The 20526-nt window shown below is 55.0% G+C and overlaps 1 protein-coding gene across 1 annotated transcript; it reads left to right on the top strand.

Annotated features, from left to right (window-relative positions):
* Positions 1-6371: 6371 nt before the first annotated feature.
* On the top strand, positions 6372-15242 carry LOC127586915 (peripherin-2-like). The gene is made up of 3 exons (XM_052044943.1): positions 6372-6952; positions 10415-10661; positions 15030-15242. Exons 1-3 carry the CDS (start codon positions 6372-6374, stop codon positions 15240-15242), a joined length of 1041 nt encoding a protein of 346 aa, XP_051900903.1.
* The last annotated feature ends 5284 nt before the right edge of the window (positions 15243-20526 follow it).

Below are 20526 nucleotides of genomic sequence, written 5' to 3'. Positions count from 1 at the left end.
TCTCTGCAGTTTCTTGTGGTCCCGGGCAGAGCAGTTGCTGTACCAAGCTGTGAAGCATCCAGGTAGGATGCTTTCTCTGCTTCAGCAAAAGTTGGTGAGGGTCAAGGGAGTCATGTCAAATTTTTTTTAGCTTCCTGAGGAACTAGAGGCGTTGGTGAGCTTTCTTGGCCGTGGCACCTACGTGGCTGGACCAGGACAGGTTATTGGTGATATCCTCTGCTGCAGAAAATGAAGCATTCCTCTCTTTTCCTGTTGTGATGTGGGGTTCCCAACCCGAGGCTGCCCCTGTTTCTCCCGCCACAGATGCTGCTGGACCTGCCGGGTGTTTCTGCCGAATTCTCTTTCTGTGACTTCTGCGGCCCTGCTGCTTGTGTGACAGCGACCTTGTACCCAGGTGACCTTGTCCGGATTGGGACGTCCCAAACCTCTCCCAGCCAATCAGCTGCATCCCCTGCACGAAGCTCGTCCCTTCTGGCGGCGAGAGCAGTGACCATCACTTTGCACAGCAAGATCCCACAGACACCGACCGTCTCTGGGTCCCGGGTCTTTTCACCGACAGCAGCCATGAGGTCTGTCCTGCCCTGACTTCTGGGATCTTGCTGTGTGCTGATTGAGCTGCTGTTGGGGAACAGCCCCCTCCAGTGTGCGTTGGAGGGGCTTTGGGATATCATTGAGGGGGACAAACAATTCAATATATTCTCTCCAGGAATTGTCATGAATCGGTGACCATCCCACCACCAACATCCCCGGGGGTCACCACTGACCAGAAACTCAACCGGACCAGCCACACAAATCCCATGACTACAGGAGCAGGTCAGGGCTGGGGATCCCACGGTGAGTGACTCACAGGCGCAGGTCAGGAGTGTGACGGGACACTCCCCACTGGCCTGAGTGAATGCGGCTCCAACAACTCTCCGGGAGCTTGACAACGTCCAGGACAAAGCAGCCCGCTCGATCGGCACCCTATCCACCCCCCCCCAACACCCACTCCCTCTACCACCGGCGCACAGTGGCTGCAGTGGGCACCGTCTACACAACGCCCCGCGGTTACTCACCCAGGCTACTCCTACAGCACCTCCCAAACCCACCACCTCTCCCACCATGGCCAGGGGGTGCAGGGGGACACCACCACCCACAGTTTCCCCTCCCAGTCACATCCCACCCTGATTTGGAAATAATATTGCCGTCCCTTCACCGTCACTGGGTCTAAACCCTGAAATTCCCTCCCCGACAGTGGCGCAGCGGGTAGAGCTGCTGCCTCACGGCTCCAGAGACCCGGCTTTGATCCCAACCTCCGCCGCTGTCTGTGTGTGTGTGTGGAGTTTGCACGTTCTGTGACCGCGTGGTTCCCTCCCACATCTCAACAGCGTGCGGGGTCGGTGGGTTAGCTGCCCCCCTAGTGTTTGGGTGAGGGGTATAATCTGGGGGGAGTTGGTGGGAATGTGGCGAGAATAAAATGGGATCGTGTGAATGGGTGGCTGGTAGTTAGCAGAGACTCTGTGGGCCGAAGGGCCTCTTTCCCTGCTATGCCTCTCCAAAATACTCTCCAGGAACACGTCTTTCAGGTAAGGGGTGGGACTAAGGGGTCAAGCCCTGCCACACTCTGGACTCATGAGGGATGTTGGTCTCCCTGCCACAGGGCAGGGCTCTCACCGTGCTACCATGAAGAAGGCGCACCAGCATCTCTATGTTCTTTGAAGTTTAAGGAGATTCGGCAGGTCATCGAAGTCTCTGACCTACTTCTACAGGTGTACGGTGGGAAGCACCCTGACTGGTTGCATCACGACCTGGCGTGGGAATTCCAGGAACGCACGAGGCTGCAGAGAGCGGTGGGACTCAGCCGGTTCCATCACGGGTACAGCTCTCCCCACCATCGAGGAACATCTACAAGAGGAGATGTCTCAGGAAGGCGACATCCATCAGGGACCCCCACCATCCGGGCCGTGCCCTCTTCTCGATGCTGCCATCAGGCAGGAGGTACAGGAGCCTGAAGACCCACACCTCAAGGTTCAACAACAGCATCTTCCCCACTGCCGTCAGGGTCTTGAACCCACCTGAAAAACCCAAACACTGCCTCGGACTGTGTTCCCTCAACTTGCACGAATGTCATTACGTTTATTTTGTTGTGTAAGTTATGTATAATTTATGTTAATTTAAGTTTATGTTAACTTGTGTCGGTAACCAAGAAATATCTGGTGCACATAAGAATTGAACGGCAGTGGTCATGGGGTACTTCAACTTACACATAGATTGGGTGAATCAAGTTGGTCAAGGCAGTCTTGAGTAGGACTTCATAGAATGCATCCGTGACAGCTTTCTTGAACAGCATGTTAGTGAACCTAAAATGGAAAATGCTCTCTTAGATCTGGTCCTGTGCAATGAGACGGGTAAAATTAACGATCTTGTAGTTAGGGATCCTCTCGGAAAGAGTGACCATAGTATGATTTAAATTCTCATACAAATGGAGGGTGCAATAGTTCGATCTAAAACCAGTGTATTATGCCTAAACAAGGGAGACTACAATGGGATGAGGGCTAACGTAGACTGGGAACACAGGCTGTGTGGTGGGACAGTGGAGGAACTTTGGAAGACTTTCAAGCAGATTTTTCACGGTGCTCAACAAAAGTACATTCCAGGGACAGTAAGGGTGGGGAGAGCCAGCCTTGGATAACTAAGGAAATAAAAGAAGGCATCAAGCTAAAAGTTCATGCATACAAAGTCACCAAGAGTAGTGGAAAACTGGAAGATTGGGAAAACTTTAAAAAGCAACAAAGAACCACTAAGCAAGCAATAAGGAAAGGGAAGATAGATTATGAAAGTAAACTAGAACAAAATATAAAAACAGATAGTAGGAGTTTTAATAATTATATAAAGTGGAAAAGAGTAGCTAAAGTGAACATAGGTCCCTTGGAAGATGAGAAGGGGGAATTAATATTGGGTAATGTGGAAATGGCCGAGGCCTTGAATGACTATTTTGTGTCTGTCTTCATGGTGGAGGACACATGCTAAAGACAGATGTTATGGATGCGATGGGAGGTGAGGATCTCGATACAATCGCTGTCACTAAAGAGGTAGTGATGAGCAAACTAGTGGGCCTAAAGGCAGACAAGTCCCCTGGTCCTGATGGGATGCATCCCAGGGTACTGAAAGAAATGGCAGAAGTTATAGTAGAGGCATTTGTGATAATTTACCAAATTCTCTGGACTCTGGGCAGGTCCCGGCAGATTGTCACACCACTGTTTAAAAAAGGATGTAGGCAAAAGGCAGGTAACTATAGGTCAGTTAGCTTAATGTATGTAGTCGGGAAAATACTTCAAGCTATCATTAAGGAAGAAATAGCGAGACATCTGGATAGCAGTGGTTCCATCAGGCAGACACAACATGGATTCAGGAAGGACAGGTCCTGTTTGACAAACTTACTGGAGTTCTTTGAGGATATAATGAGTGCAGAGGATAGAGGGGAACAGGTGAATGTTGTATACTTGGATTTCCAGAGGTGTTCAATAAGGTGCCACATAAGACATCCATAAGACAAGGATGCACGGAGTTGGGGGTAATGTATCAGCATGGACAGAGGGTTGGTTAACCAATAGAAGGCAGAGAGTTGGGATAAATGGGTTCTTCTCTGGTTGGCAATCAGTGGTGGGCGGGATGCCGTAGGGGTCAGTGCTGGGCCCACAACTGTTCACGATACACATTAATGATTTGGAAGAGGGGACCGAGTGTAGCGTAAATGAAAAACACTATGATGCTGGAGGAACTCAGTAGGTCAGGCAGCATCCGTGGAGAAAAGCAGGTGGTCTAAGTTTGCAGATGACACTAAATTGAGTGGAAAAGTAAATTGTGCAGAGGATGTGGAGAGTCTGCAGAGAGATGTAGATAGGTTAAGTGAGTGGGCAAGGGTGTGGCAGATGGAGTACGATGTTGGTAAATGTGAGGTCATCCACTTTGGAAGGAAAAATAGAAGATCAGATTATTATTTAAATGGTGAAAGATTGCAGCGTGCTGTTGTGCAGAGGGACCTGGGAGTGCTTGTGCACGAATCGCAGAAGGTTGTTGTGCAGGTGCAACAGGTTATCAAGAAGGCAAATAGAATGTTGGCCTTCATTACTGGAGGGATTGAATTTCAGAGCAGGGAGGTGATGCTGTAACTGTACAGGGTACTGGTGAGGCCGCACCTGGAGTACTGCCTGCAGTTCTGGTCTCCTTACTTGAGGAAAGATATACTGGCTTTGGAGGCGGTGCAGAGGAGGCTTATCAGGTTGATTCCGGAGATGAGGGGGTTAGCCGATGAGGAGAGATTGAGTCGCCTGGGACTATACTCGCTGGAATTCAGAAGAATGAGAGGGGATCTTATAGAAATATATAAAATAATGAAAAGAGATACATGAGATAGAGGCAGGAAGGTTGTTTCCACTGGTAGGTGAGACTAGAACTAGGGGACATACCCTCAAGATTCGGAGGTATAGATTTAGGATGGAGATGAGGAGAAACTGCTTTTCCCAGAGGGTAGTGAATCCAAGGAATTCTCTGCCCAGGGAAGCAGTAGAGGCTACCTCATTAAATATATTTAAGACACAGATAGATTTTTTGCATAGTAGGGGAATTAAGGGTTATGGGGAAAAGGCAGGTAGATGGAGCTGAGTCCACGGCCAGATCAGCCACGACCTTATTGAATGGCAGAGCAGGCTCAACGGGCCAGATGGCCGACTCCTGCCCCTGTTTCTTATGCTCTTATGTAATGTATTGTACTACTGCTGCAAAAAGCTCACGTTCATGGCATTTATTCCCTGGATATGTGTGCCCCTGACAATAAACTTGAACTGGAATGAGGATCGGAATGTAAAATCAGTGAGCAGTGAGACCAATGATGGGTATTTGTCACCCACAGTGACCGGCACAGAACCGTGGTGACTTTAGGGAGAATTGTCCCATGGTTCTGTCACAGAGGGAGTGCCGCGCCGTGGGAGGGGCGGCGAGGAGGGAGCGCCACGCTGCGGGAGGGGCGGCGAGGTGGGATGGAGACCCTGTATGATCCCTTCGCCCCCCCTTCCCCTCCTCCCCCCTTTACCCCCCAGTTATTTAAACCTCTCCCAACACTAGCTGCTCACGCACCATTGACCCGTCCCTCTCTGTGGGAGCTTCCTATGCGTGCCCGAGTGCAGGACAGTGCCCTGACCGGTGCCTGAACTGGGAGCTGGGGATGTCTGGTGGGGGGGGGGGGTCCTGGGAGACTGGCACCCCCCCCCACCCCACCATCTTCTGCGTCCTCTGCTATAATCCAACCCTAGGACAGCAGAGGAGGGGATTAGCACTGATCTCATTACCGCTGATCCCCACCTACCTGCCAGTGACATCGGTAACTGGGACACGGTTCTCTTTCCCCTCCCCTCCCCTCCTGCGTTGGATGGGGGGGGGGGGGAGAGAGGCAAGATTAGGCTAAGGCCCAGCGGCTGGCAACCTCCTCCCCGCCCACCTCCTCCTCCTCCTCCTCCCTCCGTCCTGCGCCCAGTCACTCCAGGGCGGTTGGGATGCACGGACGCTCTCTCTGCCCGGCCGCTGCTTCTCCCTGATCCCGGCGCCCACTCCACCTCCACCCCCTCCTCACCTCCCTCCTGAGGCAGGCGAAGGAGCAGAGGTGGGGCCGACCCCCAACCCCTCCTCCTCACCCTTCTCCTCACCTCTCTCCTCCTCTCCTGTGGGTGGAGGAGCAGGATCGAGGCCAACCTCCACCTCCTCACTCTCCTGAGGCAGGTGGAGGAGCAGTCGAGGCCAACCTCCAGCACCCACTCCTCCTCACCTCCCTCCTGAGGCGGGTGTAGGAGCAGAGTCGAGGCTAACCTCGACTCCCCACCTCCCTCCTCCACTCTCTGTCCCTTCACCTCCCTCCTCCACCCCGTCAAACTCACCTCCCTCCTCCACTCTCCACCCTCACCTGCCTCCAACCCCTCACCTCCCTCCTCCACTCTCGCCTCCCTCCAACCCCTCACCTCCCTCCTCCACTCTCCACCGCCTCCCTCCCCCTCACCTCCCTCCAACCCCTCACCTCCCTCCTCCACTCTCCCCCCTCGCCTCCCTCCAACCCCTCACCTCCCTCCTTCACTCTCCACCCTTCAACTCCCTCCACCTCCTCACCCTCCAGAGGCAGGCGGAGGAGCAGAGTCGAGGTCAACCACCACCCACTCCACCCTCCCTACCCTACCCTCTCCCCTCAGCCCCTCCACCCCCAGCCTCTCCTCGCACCCCTCCTCCACCCTCTCCCCTCACCCCCCGCCTCTCCTCACCCACCCTCCACCCTCAGCCCCCTCCTCCACCCACCCCTCACCACCCTCACTCCCCTGAGGCGGGTCGGGTCGGGGCGGGTCCGGGCCATGGCGCTGCTGAGGGTGCGGCTGGCGCGGCGGGAGCGGGCCCGGCTGGCGCAGGCGGTGCGGCCGCTGTGCGGGGGCTGCTCGCTGGCGGCCGCCGCCACCCTGGGCCTGGCCGCCCACCTGGAGTGCGCGCTGCGGCGGCGCGCCGGGGCGATGGACGACGCCGACGTCCACCTGCTGCCCCGCGCCCTCATGGTGGCGGGAGCCCTGTCGGCGCTGGTCAGCCTGGCCGGAGTCCGGCTGTGCGGCGATGCCCTGGACCCCGGCCGCCTGCCCCGCTGGAAGTCGCTGGCCGGACCCTACCTGGCCCTCTCCTTCCTCCTCACCTTCCTCACGCTGGCCTCCTCCCCCCTCGGCTACCTCATGAGGGGCAGCCTCGACGCCTCGCTGAAGGTCGGCCTCCGCAACGGCATCCGCTTCTACAAGGACACGGACACGCCCGGCAGGTGCTTCCAGAAGAGGACGGTCGACCTCATCCAGATGGAGTTCCAGTGCTGCGGCAACGACGGCTACCGCGACTGGTTCGAGGTGCAGTGGATCAGTAACCGCTACCTCGACTTCAACGACAAGGACGTCAGAGAGTGGGTGCCGCGGCCATTTGGGTGCTCGGGGAGGGCGCCGGGACCCCGCGCCGGAGGGGTGGCGCAGCGGGTAGGGTCGCTGCCTCTCGGACCTGGGGACCCGGGTTCGATCCCCGCCTCCGGCAGTGGGTGTGGGTGTGCGCGCATGAGGGTGGGTGTGTTTGCACGTGGGAGTACGTGTTTTGCACGTGTGTGGGTGTGTGCGCACATGTGTGCATTTGCATGTGTGTGAATGTGTCTGTTCACGTGTGCATGTATGTATTATGCGCACATGTGTTCTTGTGTGTATGTTTGCATATGTGTGCACATGTGTGCTTGCGTGCATGTTTGCACGTTTGTGTATGTGTGAATGTGTGTGTGTGTTTGCATGTGTGTGTGAATGTGTATGTGCATGCTTGTGTGCAGGCACATGAGTGTGTGGCATGCATGTGCGCAGTGTGCGCGCACATGCATATGTGGGTAAGTGTGTGTGCATGTCTGTAAGCATGTGTGTGTGTGTGTGTGTGTGTGTGTGTGGAGTTTGCACGTTCTCCCTGTGACCCCGGGTGCTCCGGTTCCCTCCCACATCCCAACCACGTCCGGGGTCGGTGGGTTAATCAGCCCCCAGTGTGTGGGTAAAGGGTGGAATCTGGGGGGAGTTGGTGGGAGTGTGGGGAGAATGGGCAGAGGGCAGCGGGTGTGTGGAACGAGCTGCCAGAGGAGGTGGTAGAGGCGGGTACAATTACAACGTTTAAAAGACACTTGGACAGGTACAAGGATGGGAAAGGTTCAGAAGGAAATGGTCCAAACGCGGGCAAATGGGACTGGCTCAGGTGGGCACCTTGGTCAGCATGGACAGGTTGGGCCGAAGAGCCTGTTTCCGTGCTGTATAATAGGTTACAGTGGAAAGTTAGTCAGGGGTGGGGGGGGGACGAGATTATTCTGTGATCTGGCATGGACTCAATGGGCTGAATGGCCTCTGCTGGAATGGGTGAGGGAGGGTGTGCTTGCACCAGGGAGGGTAAATGTTTGAGAGATCGGGGGGGATCGAGGGCGGTGGGGAACTGGGGCAGATCAGCTGAGGTCGTGTTGAATGGTGGGATAGGCTCGACGGACAGAGTGGCCTACTGCTGGTCCTGCTGCCTTGCATTCTCGACATTTCCGGGACCCTAGCACTCAGCTGCAGGGAGGGATTGGAGCGGTTTTCCCTTGGAACAGCTGAGACCAGGGGGAGAGGGAAGGGAGGCTTGGAAATCCTGGATGAGAGGGAAGGGCCGGGTCTCTGCAGAGACGCAGCAGAGATGTCAAAGTGAGAGGGGGAAAGTTTTTGTTTACACGGAGAGCGGTGGGTGCCTGGAACGGGCTGCCAGGGGTGGGAGTGGAGGCAGATACGATGTTTCAGAGGCTGTTAGACAGACACGTGAAAATGCAGGGAACGGAGGGATGTGGATCACGTGCAGGCAGAAGGGATTTGGTTTAATTCAGCGTCGTGTTCAGCACAGACGTTTTGGGCCGAAGGGCCTGTTCTCCCTCCCTCTCTCCCCCTCTCCCTCTCTCCCCCTCTCCCCCTCTCCCTCCCTCTCGGCCGAACAATGTGGTCCCACCTGCTCTTCCTCCTTCCCCTGGGAGTGGGCAGGGCGGGGTGAAGATACAGCCCCGGAGTTGTCCCCGAGACGCCAGTGGCGTGAGTTCGAATCCCACTCTCCTGGGCTGGGGAATTTAAATCCAACTAATTTCATAAATCAGGAATTAGCAGTGCAGGCATGAAGTGTGGCAAAAACACACCCGGTGCCCTTGAGGGGAGGAAATCTCGCTCCAGTCTGGGTCTATATGTGACTCCAGACTGTCCTTACCTGGCCTGGGTCTATATCAGGCTCTGACTGGGCCAGGCCTGAGTTGCCGTGGTAATAAGCCATTGACGAGGGCATCTGATTGGTGGGTTGATGAGGGCTGTGGGTCCCTGATCACATAGACCCGGTTATTTCTTTCCTCGTGCAACATAGGAGGAGGCCATTTGGCCCATCGAGCCCATGCTGGGTCCCAGGGTTCCTAATTTTTCCCCTGTAACCCCTTGTCCCCGCTTTCCCACCAACTGCCCCTGGATTCTACCCCTCACCCACACACTTGGGGGGGGGGGTGCAATTAACCCACCAACCCCGCACGTCATTGGGATGTGGGAGGAAACTGGAGCACCCGGGGGTGGAAATCCACGCAGTCACGGGGAGAATGTGCAAACACCCGAGGTCGGGATCAAACCCAGGTTCCTGAAACCAAGAAACTGCGGCTCTACCCGCTGTGCCACTGTCTGACTTCTTGTTGGATCCCCGATTTAATCCCCCCCCCCCCCCCCCCCCGACCCACCACCAGGACAGAGCCCGTCAACCCTTCATTCTGCCTCCCTGGGTGGATCACAGGGGGGATTGATGGAAGGATTTAAGAAGATTCAATGGGATGGGGGGGAGCCTCTGCTGTCTCTGGGGGCAGTCCAGAGCAAGGAGTCAGTGCACGGGGAGGGGACGGGGTGGTTTAGTGGATATCTGGGGCTGTCTCTCCCAGAGACCCAGGGAACAGTGCAAGGGTTAGACTGAGATAGCGATAGGAAGACCATAAGATGTAGGAGCAGAATTAGGCCATTCAGCCCATCAAGTCTGTTCCACCATTCAATCGTGGCTGATTTTTGTTTTAACCCCCATTCTCCCTGTAACCCTTAACCCCCTTACCCATCAAGAACCTGTCAATCCCTGCCTTAAACACACCCAATGACTTGCCCTCCACAACCGTCTGTGGCAACGAATCCCACAGATTCACCACCCTCTGGCTGAAGAAATTCCTCCTCATCTCAGTTCTAAAGGGACATCCCTTCATTCTGAGGCTGTGCCCTCAGATCCCGGACTCTCTCACTGATGGGAACATCTTCCCAACGTCTGCTCTATCCAGACCTTTCAGTATCCAGAAGGGTCTCAATGAGATCCACTCTCTCCCTCATCCTTCTGAACTCCCTCGTGCACAGACCCAGAGACATTGAACGCTCAAAGAGGGCCGAGAGGGGAGATGTTTTTAAGTTTCAGAGTGGCTAGAATCAAAGGGGTGGGATGGCCTCTTCCTTCAGGACGTGCACACACACACACACACACACACACACACACACACACACACACACACACACACACACACAGAGAAAGAGAAAGAAACACACACTCACACACACACATACAGAGACACACACACTCACACTCACAGAGAGAGAGAGAGAGAGACACACACACAGACACACAGAAACACTCACAGAGAGAGACATACACACACACATACACACAATCTCACACACAAACACACACAGACACACTCATACAGAGACACACACAGATGCACACACACACACACAGATACACAGAGAGAGAGAGAGAGACACACACTCTCACACAGAGACAGAGAGAGACACACACAAACACGCACGATTGACTCCTTTTGATCTCCTTGCAGCCGCATCAAGAGCAACGTGGACGGGCGTTACCTCATCAACAGTGTACCCTTCAGCTGTTGTAACCCCAGCTCCCCCCGTCCCTGCATCCAGCACCAGATCACCAACAACTCCGCTCACTTCAACTACGAGGTGGAGAGTGAGGAGCTCAACATCTGGATGAAGGGCTGCAGAGAGGCTCTGCTCAACTACTACACGGGCACCATGGCAACCATCAGCACTGCTGTCCTCCTCTTCTCCATCGTCCAGGTGAGCTCGCCGTGGCCGGGGGGGGGTTGTCGGAGAAATTAAGGGGACCTGGCGGGCTGTGGGAGACCCTGAGAGCTCCGTCCCCGCGCGTGTCCGAGGAGGCAGCTTGCCCCCACCTTCTGAAGGGGCGCTGAGGGATGAGCAATAAATGCTGGCCCACCGCGACGATACGGAGATCCTGAAACACATAGACGCAACCATGTAGAAGGCGTGCCAGCGTCTCTGCTTCCTCAGAGATTCAGCAGGTCATCGGATACTCTGACCAACTTCAACAGGTGTATGGAGAGAAGCATTGACTGGTTCCCTCCGTACAACATGGCCTGGTGTGGGAGCTCCAGGAACGCACGAGGCTGCAGAGAGCGGTGGGACTCAGCCGGTTCCATCACGGGTACAGCTCTCCCCACCATCGAGGGACAGGGCTTCACCCCTTACCAGAAGGACTCGCATTCTTGGAAAGCATCTTGGAGAGGCACAGCAGGGAAACAGACCCTTCGGCCCACAGGGTCCCTGCTAACTGCCAGCCACCCATTCATGCTGATCTCATTTGATTCTCCCCACATTCCCACCAACTCCCCCCAGATTCCACCCCCCGCCCACACACTCAGGGGGCCGCAATTAACCCACTGACCCCGCACATCGTTGGGATGTGGGAGGGAACCGGAGCACCCGGGGGAAACCCACACAGTCACAGGGAAAACATGGAAACTCCGTACAGACAGACGCGCGCACATGCACACACACACACACACACACACACACACACACACACACACACACACACACACACACACACACACACACACACACACACACACTCTGTTGGAGGTTGGGATTGAACCTGGGTCAGTGGAGCCACGAGGCAGCGGCTTTACCCGCTGCACCACTCTGCCACGGTGTTTATTTCGACCAGTACCCCATGTAGTGCTGGACCGCGGGGAGCTGATTCAGTACAGACCCCGAGATCCACAGTCGGACACTCACAGGTGGGTGCTCAGGGACCCCGACTTGTACAGTTGTACTCCAGCCCTCTGCCCTGATGCCCGGCTCGTCTCTGTTCCAATCCACCATCGATAGCCGCCCCCCCCTTCGTTGTCCTCGACAGCCCCTCCCAGAAACTCGAGCTGCCATTCCTTGGAGCTTCTCCCCTCTTCCCTTCTGATCTGTGTCCTCCTCTTCCCCCCCATTGGCTGCATTGCCCCTCCAACTCCCACACCCCCCCCCCCCCAGAGGCCAAGGGGATGGAGTGGGATCACCCGAAATGGTGAGGGGGAGCAGAGGTTTGAGATCTGGGTGCATGACTCACACAGGCTGGTATGGGGGTACAGGAAGTAATTTGGGCAAAGGCATCGTTCGTTGCAAGGGCGACTCGATACAAAAGTGGGCAGGTTGTGCTCCATTTCTATGGGACAGTGTTGAGACCACGGAGGACGTCCAGGCATTGGGAGCAGTTCCGAGAAGGGTTACTGGGCCGATGCCTGGAGTGGGTGGGTTGGCTCCTCAGGAGGGGGTGGACAGGCTGGAGTTTAGGAGGCTGCATTCAAACACAAATCCCGAGGGGAGTGGATAGGGTGAGTGCAGAGAGGGTGTCGCCTCCTGTGGGAGAGTCCAGAATGGGGAGGAGTGGGCGTGGGGGTGGGAATCACTTTAAGAATAAGGGGTGTCCCTTTTAAGACGGAGATGGGGTGAGATGTTTTCTCTCTGAGGACGCTGGGTCGTTCAAACTCTCAGAGGGACGGTGGGAGCAGAGTCTTTGGAGGTTTCTGAGGCAGAGGGAGGTTCCTGATAAGTGAGCTGATGAGGGGTGGGTGATATGGTGGCTCAGCGGGGTGGGGCCACTGTCTCACAGCCCCGGGTTCGATCCCGACCTCCGGTACTGTCTGTCTGTGTACGGAGTGCGCATGTTCTCCCTGTGACCACGTGGGTTCCTCCCCCCCCATGAGTGCTCTGGTCCCCTCCCACGTCCCAACAACGGGCGAGGTCGGTGGGTTGATTGGCCCCCAGTGTATGGGGGAGGGGGAGAATCTTGGTATTGATATTGGTTTATTATTGTCACTTGTACCGAGGTGCAGTGGAAAACTTGTCTTACAAACCAATCGTACAGGTCAATTCATTACATAGTGCAGTTACATTGGGTTAGTACAGAGTGCATTGATGTAGTACAGGTAAAAACAATAACAGTACAGAGTAAAGTGTCACAGCTACAGAGAAAGTGCAGTGCAATAAGGTGCAAGGTCACAACAAGGTAGATCGTGAGGTCAGAATCCATCTCATCATATAAGGGAACCGTTCAATAGTCTTATCACAGTCGGGTAGAAGCTGTCCTTAAGTCTGGTGGTACGTGCCCTCAGGCTCCTGTATCTTCTACCCGATGGAAGAGGAGAGAAGAGAGAATGTCCCGGGTGGGTGGGGTCTTTGATTGTGCTGGCTGCTACACCAAGACAACGAGAGGTATAGACAGAGTCCAAGGAGGGGAGGCTGGTTTCCGTGATGCGCTGGGCTGTGTCCACAACTCTCTGCAGTTTCTTGCGATCCTGGGCAGAGCAGTTGCCGTACCAAGCCGTGATACATCCAGATAGGATGCTTTCTGTGGTGCATCAATAAAAGTTGGTGAGAGTCAAAGGGGACAAACCAAATTTCTTTAGCCTCCTGAGGAAGTAGAGGCACTGGTGAGCTTTCTTGGCCGTGGCATCTACGTGATTTGACCAAGACAGGCTGTTGGTGATGTTCACTCCCAGGAACTTGAAGGAATCTTTGGGGAGTTCGTGGGAATGGCTACAGGGAGATAAATGGGGGGGGGGTGGATATGAGTGACAGGATTGCTCTGTAATCCAGCATAGGCTCGATGGGATGATTGGCCTCAATCTACACCGATATGCACAGAGATCAGCCATGATCTTATCGATTAACAGACAGGGCAGGATAGGATGGAGGGGCCGAGTGGTTCAGTTTGTGCCTTTATTTGGCACCGGAAGGTTGCCAGTGTTGGAGGGGAGGTAGGAACAAGATTGGGGTGGAGGGGGGAAGACAGGGAGTGGGACACCCTCCTGTGAAATGGGGCCGACCAATGAGCCTCGAGGAACCTCGAGAAGCCTGGAGAAGGGGCCAGTGGTTGGGGGAGGGGAGGAGGCAGAGACAGAGAGCTTCAGCACGGAAACAGGCCCTTAGGCCCAACTGGTCCATGCCCACCAAGATGCCCATCCAAGCTAGTCCCATTTGCCCACATTTGGCCCATATCCCTCTAAACCTTTCCTATCCATGTACTTGTCCAATTGTCTCTTAAATGTTGTTAATGTACCTGCCTCACCCACTTCCTCTGGCAGCTTGTTCCACATACGGACCACCCTCTGGGTGAAGAAGTTGCCCCTCAGGTCCCTATTAAATCTCTCCCCTCTCACCTTAAACCTGTGCCCTCTAGTTCTTTATTCCCCAACCCTGGGAAAAAGACTGTGTGCGTTCAACCTATCGATGCCCCTCGTGATTTTGTAAACGTCTATAAGGTCTCCCCTCAGTCTCCTACACTCCAAGGAATAAAGTCCCAGCCTGCCCAAACTCTCCCTATAACTCAGGCCTTTGAGGCCTGGCAACATCCTCGTAAATCTCCTCTGCACTCTTTCCAGTTTAATGACGTTTTTCCTATAACAGGGCAACCAAAACTACACAGCACTCTTAAGTGCGGCCTCACCAACGACTTGTAAAACGTTTGTCATTTCTGTTAACGATTTGGATGAGAGTGTAGCGGTCAGTAAGTTTGCACGTGACACTACAGTCGGTGGTGTGCTCGACAATGAAGAAGGGTATCTAAGGTTGCAATGGGATCTTGATCAACTGGGTCAGTGGGCCAAGGAGTGGCCGATGGAGTTTAATTTGGATAAATGCGAGATGTTGTATTTTGGGAAGACAAACCAGGGTAGGGCTTGCACAGTAAATGGTATGGCCCTGGGGAGTGTTGTCGAGGGGTGTGTGGTCTTACCAACGCCTTGTACAACTGCAACATAACCTCCCAACTTCTATACTCAGTGCCCCGACTGATGAAGGCCAGTGTGCCAAATGCCTTCTTCACCGCCCTGTCTACCTGCGATGCCACTTTCAGGGAACCATGTGCTTGTACTCCCGGGTCCTTCTGTTCTACAACACTCCCCAGGGCCCTACCGTTCACTGTGAAAGCCCTACCCTGGTTTGTCCTCCCAAAGCACAACACCCTGCATTTGCCCTACCTGGGCCCACTTACCCAGCTGATAAGATCTCCCTCTAATTATTGGGAACCTTCTTCACTGTCGATGACACCGCCTGTTGTAGAGGCGGATTACATGGTTGGCGTTAATTTTACGCGGGCCTGTGTTTTTATTCGTCCTTGTTCTTCTCCGTAAGCTGGGTGTGCTGACCGGACTGCGATACCTGAGCGTTTCCGCCTTGGCTGCACTCGAGCAGTCAGAACCGGAGAGCGACGCCGATGGTTACCTCCTAGAGAAGGGCCCGCTGGAGACTGTGTGCGCTGCCGCCAAGGCTCTCACCAGCACGTTCTCGTCCAATCAAGTGCAGACTGACCCCGCCCCAACGGAGGAGAAGGCTGCGGACAAGTAGACATCCTTCCCTGCCCTCCCTTCCCTCTTCCTCTCCACCCCCCACCCCGTCTCTCCAAGGCCGGGGAGGCAGCGTCCCAGGCCATTAGCGTTGTGTCGCCTCCATCTGGACAAGATTTCGCCCTTGCCCTCTTGGGGAGGGGGAGAGAGACTGGGGAGGGACTATGGGGCTTGTGTGACGCGTAATCCTGATAACCCTCCTCCCTCCCCCCTTCTCCAACGTGCAGACCGCACGCACCCTGTCCCACCACCTGACTCCCCTGCTGGGCTTTCCTTCAGCACTGGTTCTTGGCCTGGAGTTGTAATATTAGCCACTTAACCTTTCACCCCTGACCCTGCCCCAGTTCACTTGGTGGGGGGTTGTCACCAGCTTGGACAGCCTTAGCGCAGGAGAGCCTCAGTGCCACCTCTGGCCCCGCTCCCCTTCACCTTCCAAGGCAGCCGCCATTGTCGTTGGTGGCCACACCTAAAATGGCTGCCCTGCCGACCAGTGGCCACACCTAAAATGGCCACCCTGGTGACCAGTGACCACACCTAAAATGCCCACCCTGCTGACCAGTGGCTACACAAAATGAGTGCCCCGCTGACCAACAACATGCTAACATGTCCACCCTCGGCTTGGGAAACAGGTCGCAGAGATAGGAATGGGATTGCAGATGGGATAATCTCTTTGTTAGACTCTCTGTAGGTCTGGTTCCAGACTATGTACCATAGGAAACGCTTGATAAACCAACTCAGGAGAGGCATTTCTCGAATAAAACATCAGAACAGGAGACGTCTGTCTTATTTAGTCTTTCCAAGAGCGGACAGCACGTGGTGATTGTGTGCGGTGTCCAAGCGTCGGCTGATGTAGCAAAGTGCGTCCCGGAGAGGAGGGGGCTGGCGGGGGTTACAGAGACGGGGAGGGGTGTGGAGGCCGGCGGGGGTCACAGAGACGGGAGGGGCATGGGGGCCGGAGGGGGAGACAGGGGAGGGGAGGGGCTGGAGGGGGAGACCGAGACAAGGAGGGGAGGGGCTACAGAAACGGGGTGCGGTGTAAAGGCCCGAGGGAGGGATGGGTGTGGTGCTGGGAAATCGAACGAGTTGGGAATTTTGGGTGGGAGGGAGGTGTGTGCTGCGGGAAGGGATCAGACCCGAGGCGGGGTGTTGGAGGTTGAATACTTCCAGCGGAGCCGACCTCTGTCTGCAGACACTGACGCGGAGGTGCTGGGGATTAGTGGTGCCTGCTAATGCTTCACGGGATCAATGCCTGTGGCAGTAACTAAGCAGCTGGGGCGGGTAATCCTGTTAACTACTGCTGAGTAAAGGAATCCTACCCTGTCCTTGGGTCAGGCCACAAGGAACACATCCTATAAAATACCGATCTATTCCTGTCCCCACACACCTGGACTCCCTGGGGCAACAATATATTCCGTGATTCCATCTCCGCAGGTCTTAGGGGTAGAGAAATATCTCCAAACTCCCTCCCTCCCTCTCCGATTTCTGCTCCGTCCTTCCTTGCTCCCGTTGCACAACCATTTTGGGAGATTTTCATACTTTGCATCTGAGCTGGTGGGGTCTCACCCAGTCAAATAGCTGCTTCCTCTCGCCCACTCCTCCACCCCCGCCTCAGCAGATCACACCCCACTCTCAGCTGCTTTGTAGACCTACCCCAGGGTTAGGGGGTCGTGGGGTTTGAGGGTCCTGAGCAGAGACTGGGACAGGGGCGTCACTGAACAGTGTGGTGGGAGGGGAGGGGAGGAGGGGGCGCTGCACTGCGGGAGGGGTGGTGAGAAGGGAGTTCCGCACTGTGGGAGGGGCAGCGAAGAGGGAGCGCTGCGGGAGGGGCAGCGAGGAGGGAGCACCGCAGCGTAGGAGGGGCGGCGAGGAGGGAGCGCCACGGGAGGGGCGGTGAGGACGGAGCGCCACGGGAGGGGCGGTGAGGAGGGAGCGCCGCGGGAGGGACAGCGAGGAGGGAGCATCATGCTGCGGGAGGGGCGGCGAGGAGGGAGTGCCACGCTGCGCTGCGGGAGGGGCGGCAAGGAGGGAGTGCCGCGCTGCAGCTCAGTTGGAATATTAAGTTTGAGGATATTCCAAGCGAAACTTTTTTTTCAGATGTTCCCAGAAATGCTGTTGGTTAGAAGTCAGTCTGGGTTCCAAGAGCAGGCGTGCTCTTCGAAGAATCGGCGGTGACCTTGATGTACGACAAAAGTCAGCTGAAAATATTGTCGGTCTGGTGTACCTGGGGGTTGAATGGTGCTCAGCCAAGTGGTGAACGTGGGTTATTTCTGAGTTCGGACTGTAAATCTCGTTGAAGATTTTAGTCAGAAATGCAAAGTAACCTTGCGGGGATTTTTTTTTTAAAGGTGTTTTTGTAAAGTGGGATTAACCCGAAATAAATGTCTAATCTGATCAAGGTGCCTGGGTTACACAGTCAGCCAGCGAGAGGGAGAGAGAGAGAGGGAAGGGGGGGGGGGAAGCGAGGGGATGGAGGGACGGAGAGAGAGGAGGGGGGAGAGAGGGGGAAGAGAGAGGAGGGGAGGGAGAGAGAGAGGGAGAGGGGAGGGAGAGAGAGTGGGGAGGGGAGAGAGGGGAGGGAGAGAGAGTGGGGAGGGGAGAGAGGGGAGGGAGGGAGAGAGGGGAGGGAGAGAGAGTGGGGAGGGGAGAGAGGGGAGGGAGAGAGGAAAGGACAGATGGGAAGGGGGGGAGAGAGAAGAGGGGGAATGGAAGGGGGAGAGATCTATGGGGGGATTAGGTAAATGGCAGAGGGCAGGATGCAGCATGTGTGTGAAAGAACGAAAGCTGAGGAAGTGGGGCAGTGGGCAAAGCCACTGGTCAGGCCACATCTGGAGTATTGCATTCAGTTCTGGTCACCCCGTTACAGGACGGGTGTGGGGGCTTTGGAGAGGGTGCAGAAGAGGTTCAGCAGGACGCTGCCTGGATTAGAGGGCATGAGCTACAAGGAGAGGTTGGACAGACTTGGGTTGTTCTCTCCTGAGCAGCGGAGGCTGAGGGGAGAGCTGATGGACATTTATAAGATTATGAGAGGCACAGATAGAGTAGACAGCCGGTATCTTTTAGCCAGGGTGGAAATGTCCAATACCAGAGGGCGTGCATTGAAGGTGAGAGGGGGGAAAGTTTAAAGGAGATGTGCGGGGCAAGTTTTTTACCTGGAATGTGCTGCCAGGGGTGGGGGTGGAGGCAGATACGATAGAGGGGTTTAAGAGGCTCTTAGACACATGGATGTGCAGAGAACAGAGGGATGTGGGCATTGTGCAGGCAGAAGGGATTAGTTTAGTTGGGCGTTTAATTACTAGTTTAATTAGTTCAGCACAACATGGTGGGCCGAAGGGCCTGTTCCTGTGCCGTTCTGTGTTAATCGGTTACAGGGGAGAACTAGTTGGGGATTGGGATTGCTCTGTGAGCTAGCTTGGACAGGATGGACCAAATGGCCTCCTCCTCGGCTGGGAGGAAATGTGAAACCTGGGATTGGACTGGTGGCCTGTTTTACAGCCAGCACCCACACAACGGGCCAAACGATCTCCTTCTAACTCTTCACATTCCACCGATTGGGTGAGAGGGTTGACGGGGGGGGGGTGGGCGGAGAGGTAATTATAAACACCCCCCCAACCCTACCGCTTGTCCCCTGGCCCCCGGCAGAGCCGAGCCACCAATCTCGACGCCCCCAGTCCCCTTGACGAGGCATTCTGAAAGCAAGAGCGGTTCAGCAGCCCTGGTGCTGACTCATTACGCGAGCTGTGTGTGTGTGTGTGTGTGTGTGTGTGCGTGCGTGCGTGCGTGCGTGCGTGCGTGTATGCATGCGTGTGCGTGTATGGCGCGCGCTCCTGATTTTCATTGACATCACTTTCAGCCACAGGTAGCTCGGCAGGCAGTTGGAAAGCCAGCACGCCAAGGGTTAATGTCATCAGTGTCCTGCCCTCGCTTGAGATCCTCCACAACCCCTCAAACAAGGGCACAGCAAGATCCCACAATCAGCCATGTCCAAAGACCAAGCTGGCCAATGTCTTGGGTTGGGGAATGACTGTTGGTGTCAGGGCCTGTGGGGGGGGGGGGGGGCGCGGTTGCTAAAGGTGGCTCCCCCTCCTCATATCTGGGTGGTCTTCCAGTTAATTTCCTCCCGCGGGTGGCGCTCCCCCCTAGCCACACTCCCGCAGTGCAGTGCTGCCTCACCACTGTGTATAACCCCCTTGAATTAGATCCCGGCATGTAACTCACTGTCAGGGATCTGTTATTCTATATATAAACCCCCCCCAAACCCCTGGATCAGACCCCATCCTGTAACCCACTCCCGGGGACCTGTTATTCTATATATAAACCCCCCGAACCCCTGGATCAGATCCCAGCCTGTAACCCACTCCCGGGGACCTATTATTCTATATAAACCCCCCCAAACCCCTGGATCAGATCCCAGCCTGTAACCCACCCCGGGGACCTGTTATTCTATATATAAACCCCCCGAACCCCTGGATCAGATCCCAGCCTGTAACCCACTCCCGGGGACCTATTATTCTATATATAAACCCCCCCGAACCCCTGGATCAGATCCCAGCCTGTAACCCACTCCCGGGGACCTATTATTCTATATATAAACCCCCCCGAACCCCTGGATCAGATCCCAGCCTATAACTTTGTCTATAAAAACCTCACTCCCAGGGATCAGTTATTCTCTCTAAAACACCCAGATCCCTTGACTGGATCCCTACCATTCCACAGTGCTTTTGTTATATTAAGAATTTGTGATTGTAGAATAGCGACTTAAATTATTATTGGATCTAAAACAGTTGTTTTGATCAATTAACACTGTAGACTTGATTCTGATAACTTTTTACAATCCATTTATTTTGAATTCTGACCATTTAAGCAAGTGGGTTTTATGTTGAATAAACCATAGAACCATACAGCACAAAACAGGCCCTTCAGCCCACCATGTTGTGCCGTCCATCAGACCACCCTCACACTATCTAACCCCTTCCTCCCGCATATCCCTCGATCTCACATTCCTCCATGTGCCTATCCAACAAGCTCTTGAACCTGTTCAATGTATCTGCCTCCACCACCACCCCAGGCAGCGCATTCCATGCACCAACCACTCTCTGGGTGAAAAACCTCCCTCTGACATCTCCCCTGAACCTCCCACCCATAACCTTAAAGCCATGATCTCTCGTCTTGAGCATTGGTGCCCTGGGAAGGAGGCGCTGACTGTCTACTCTGTCTATTCCTCTCAATATTTTATATACCTCTATCATGTCAAACTCTATCAAACTTTTGAGTTTGCTCCTGTCTTA

This window comes from Pristis pectinata, chromosome 38, assembly GCF_009764475.1.
Source record: "Pristis pectinata isolate sPriPec2 chromosome 38, sPriPec2.1.pri, whole genome shotgun sequence".
NCBI classification, from domain to species: Eukaryota; Metazoa; Chordata; class Chondrichthyes; order Rhinopristiformes; family Pristidae; genus Pristis; species Pristis pectinata.
The sequence above is the reverse complement of the archived record's forward strand: the minus strand, read 5'-3'. Positions and strand labels throughout refer to the sequence as shown.

Coding starts and splice junctions, on each gene's coding strand:
- LOC127586915 (XM_052044943.1), top strand. CDS start 6,372: ATGGCGCTGCTGAGGGTGCGGCTGGCGCGGCGGGAGCGGGCCCGGCTG. Junction 6,953..10,414: donor AACGACAAGGACGTCAGAGA/GTGGGTGCCGCG, acceptor ATCTCCTTGCAG/CCGCATCAAGAGCAACGTGG. Junction 10,662..15,029: donor TCCTCTTCTCCATCGTCCAG/GTGAGCTCGCCG, acceptor CTTCTCCGTAAG/CTGGGTGTGCTGACCGGACT.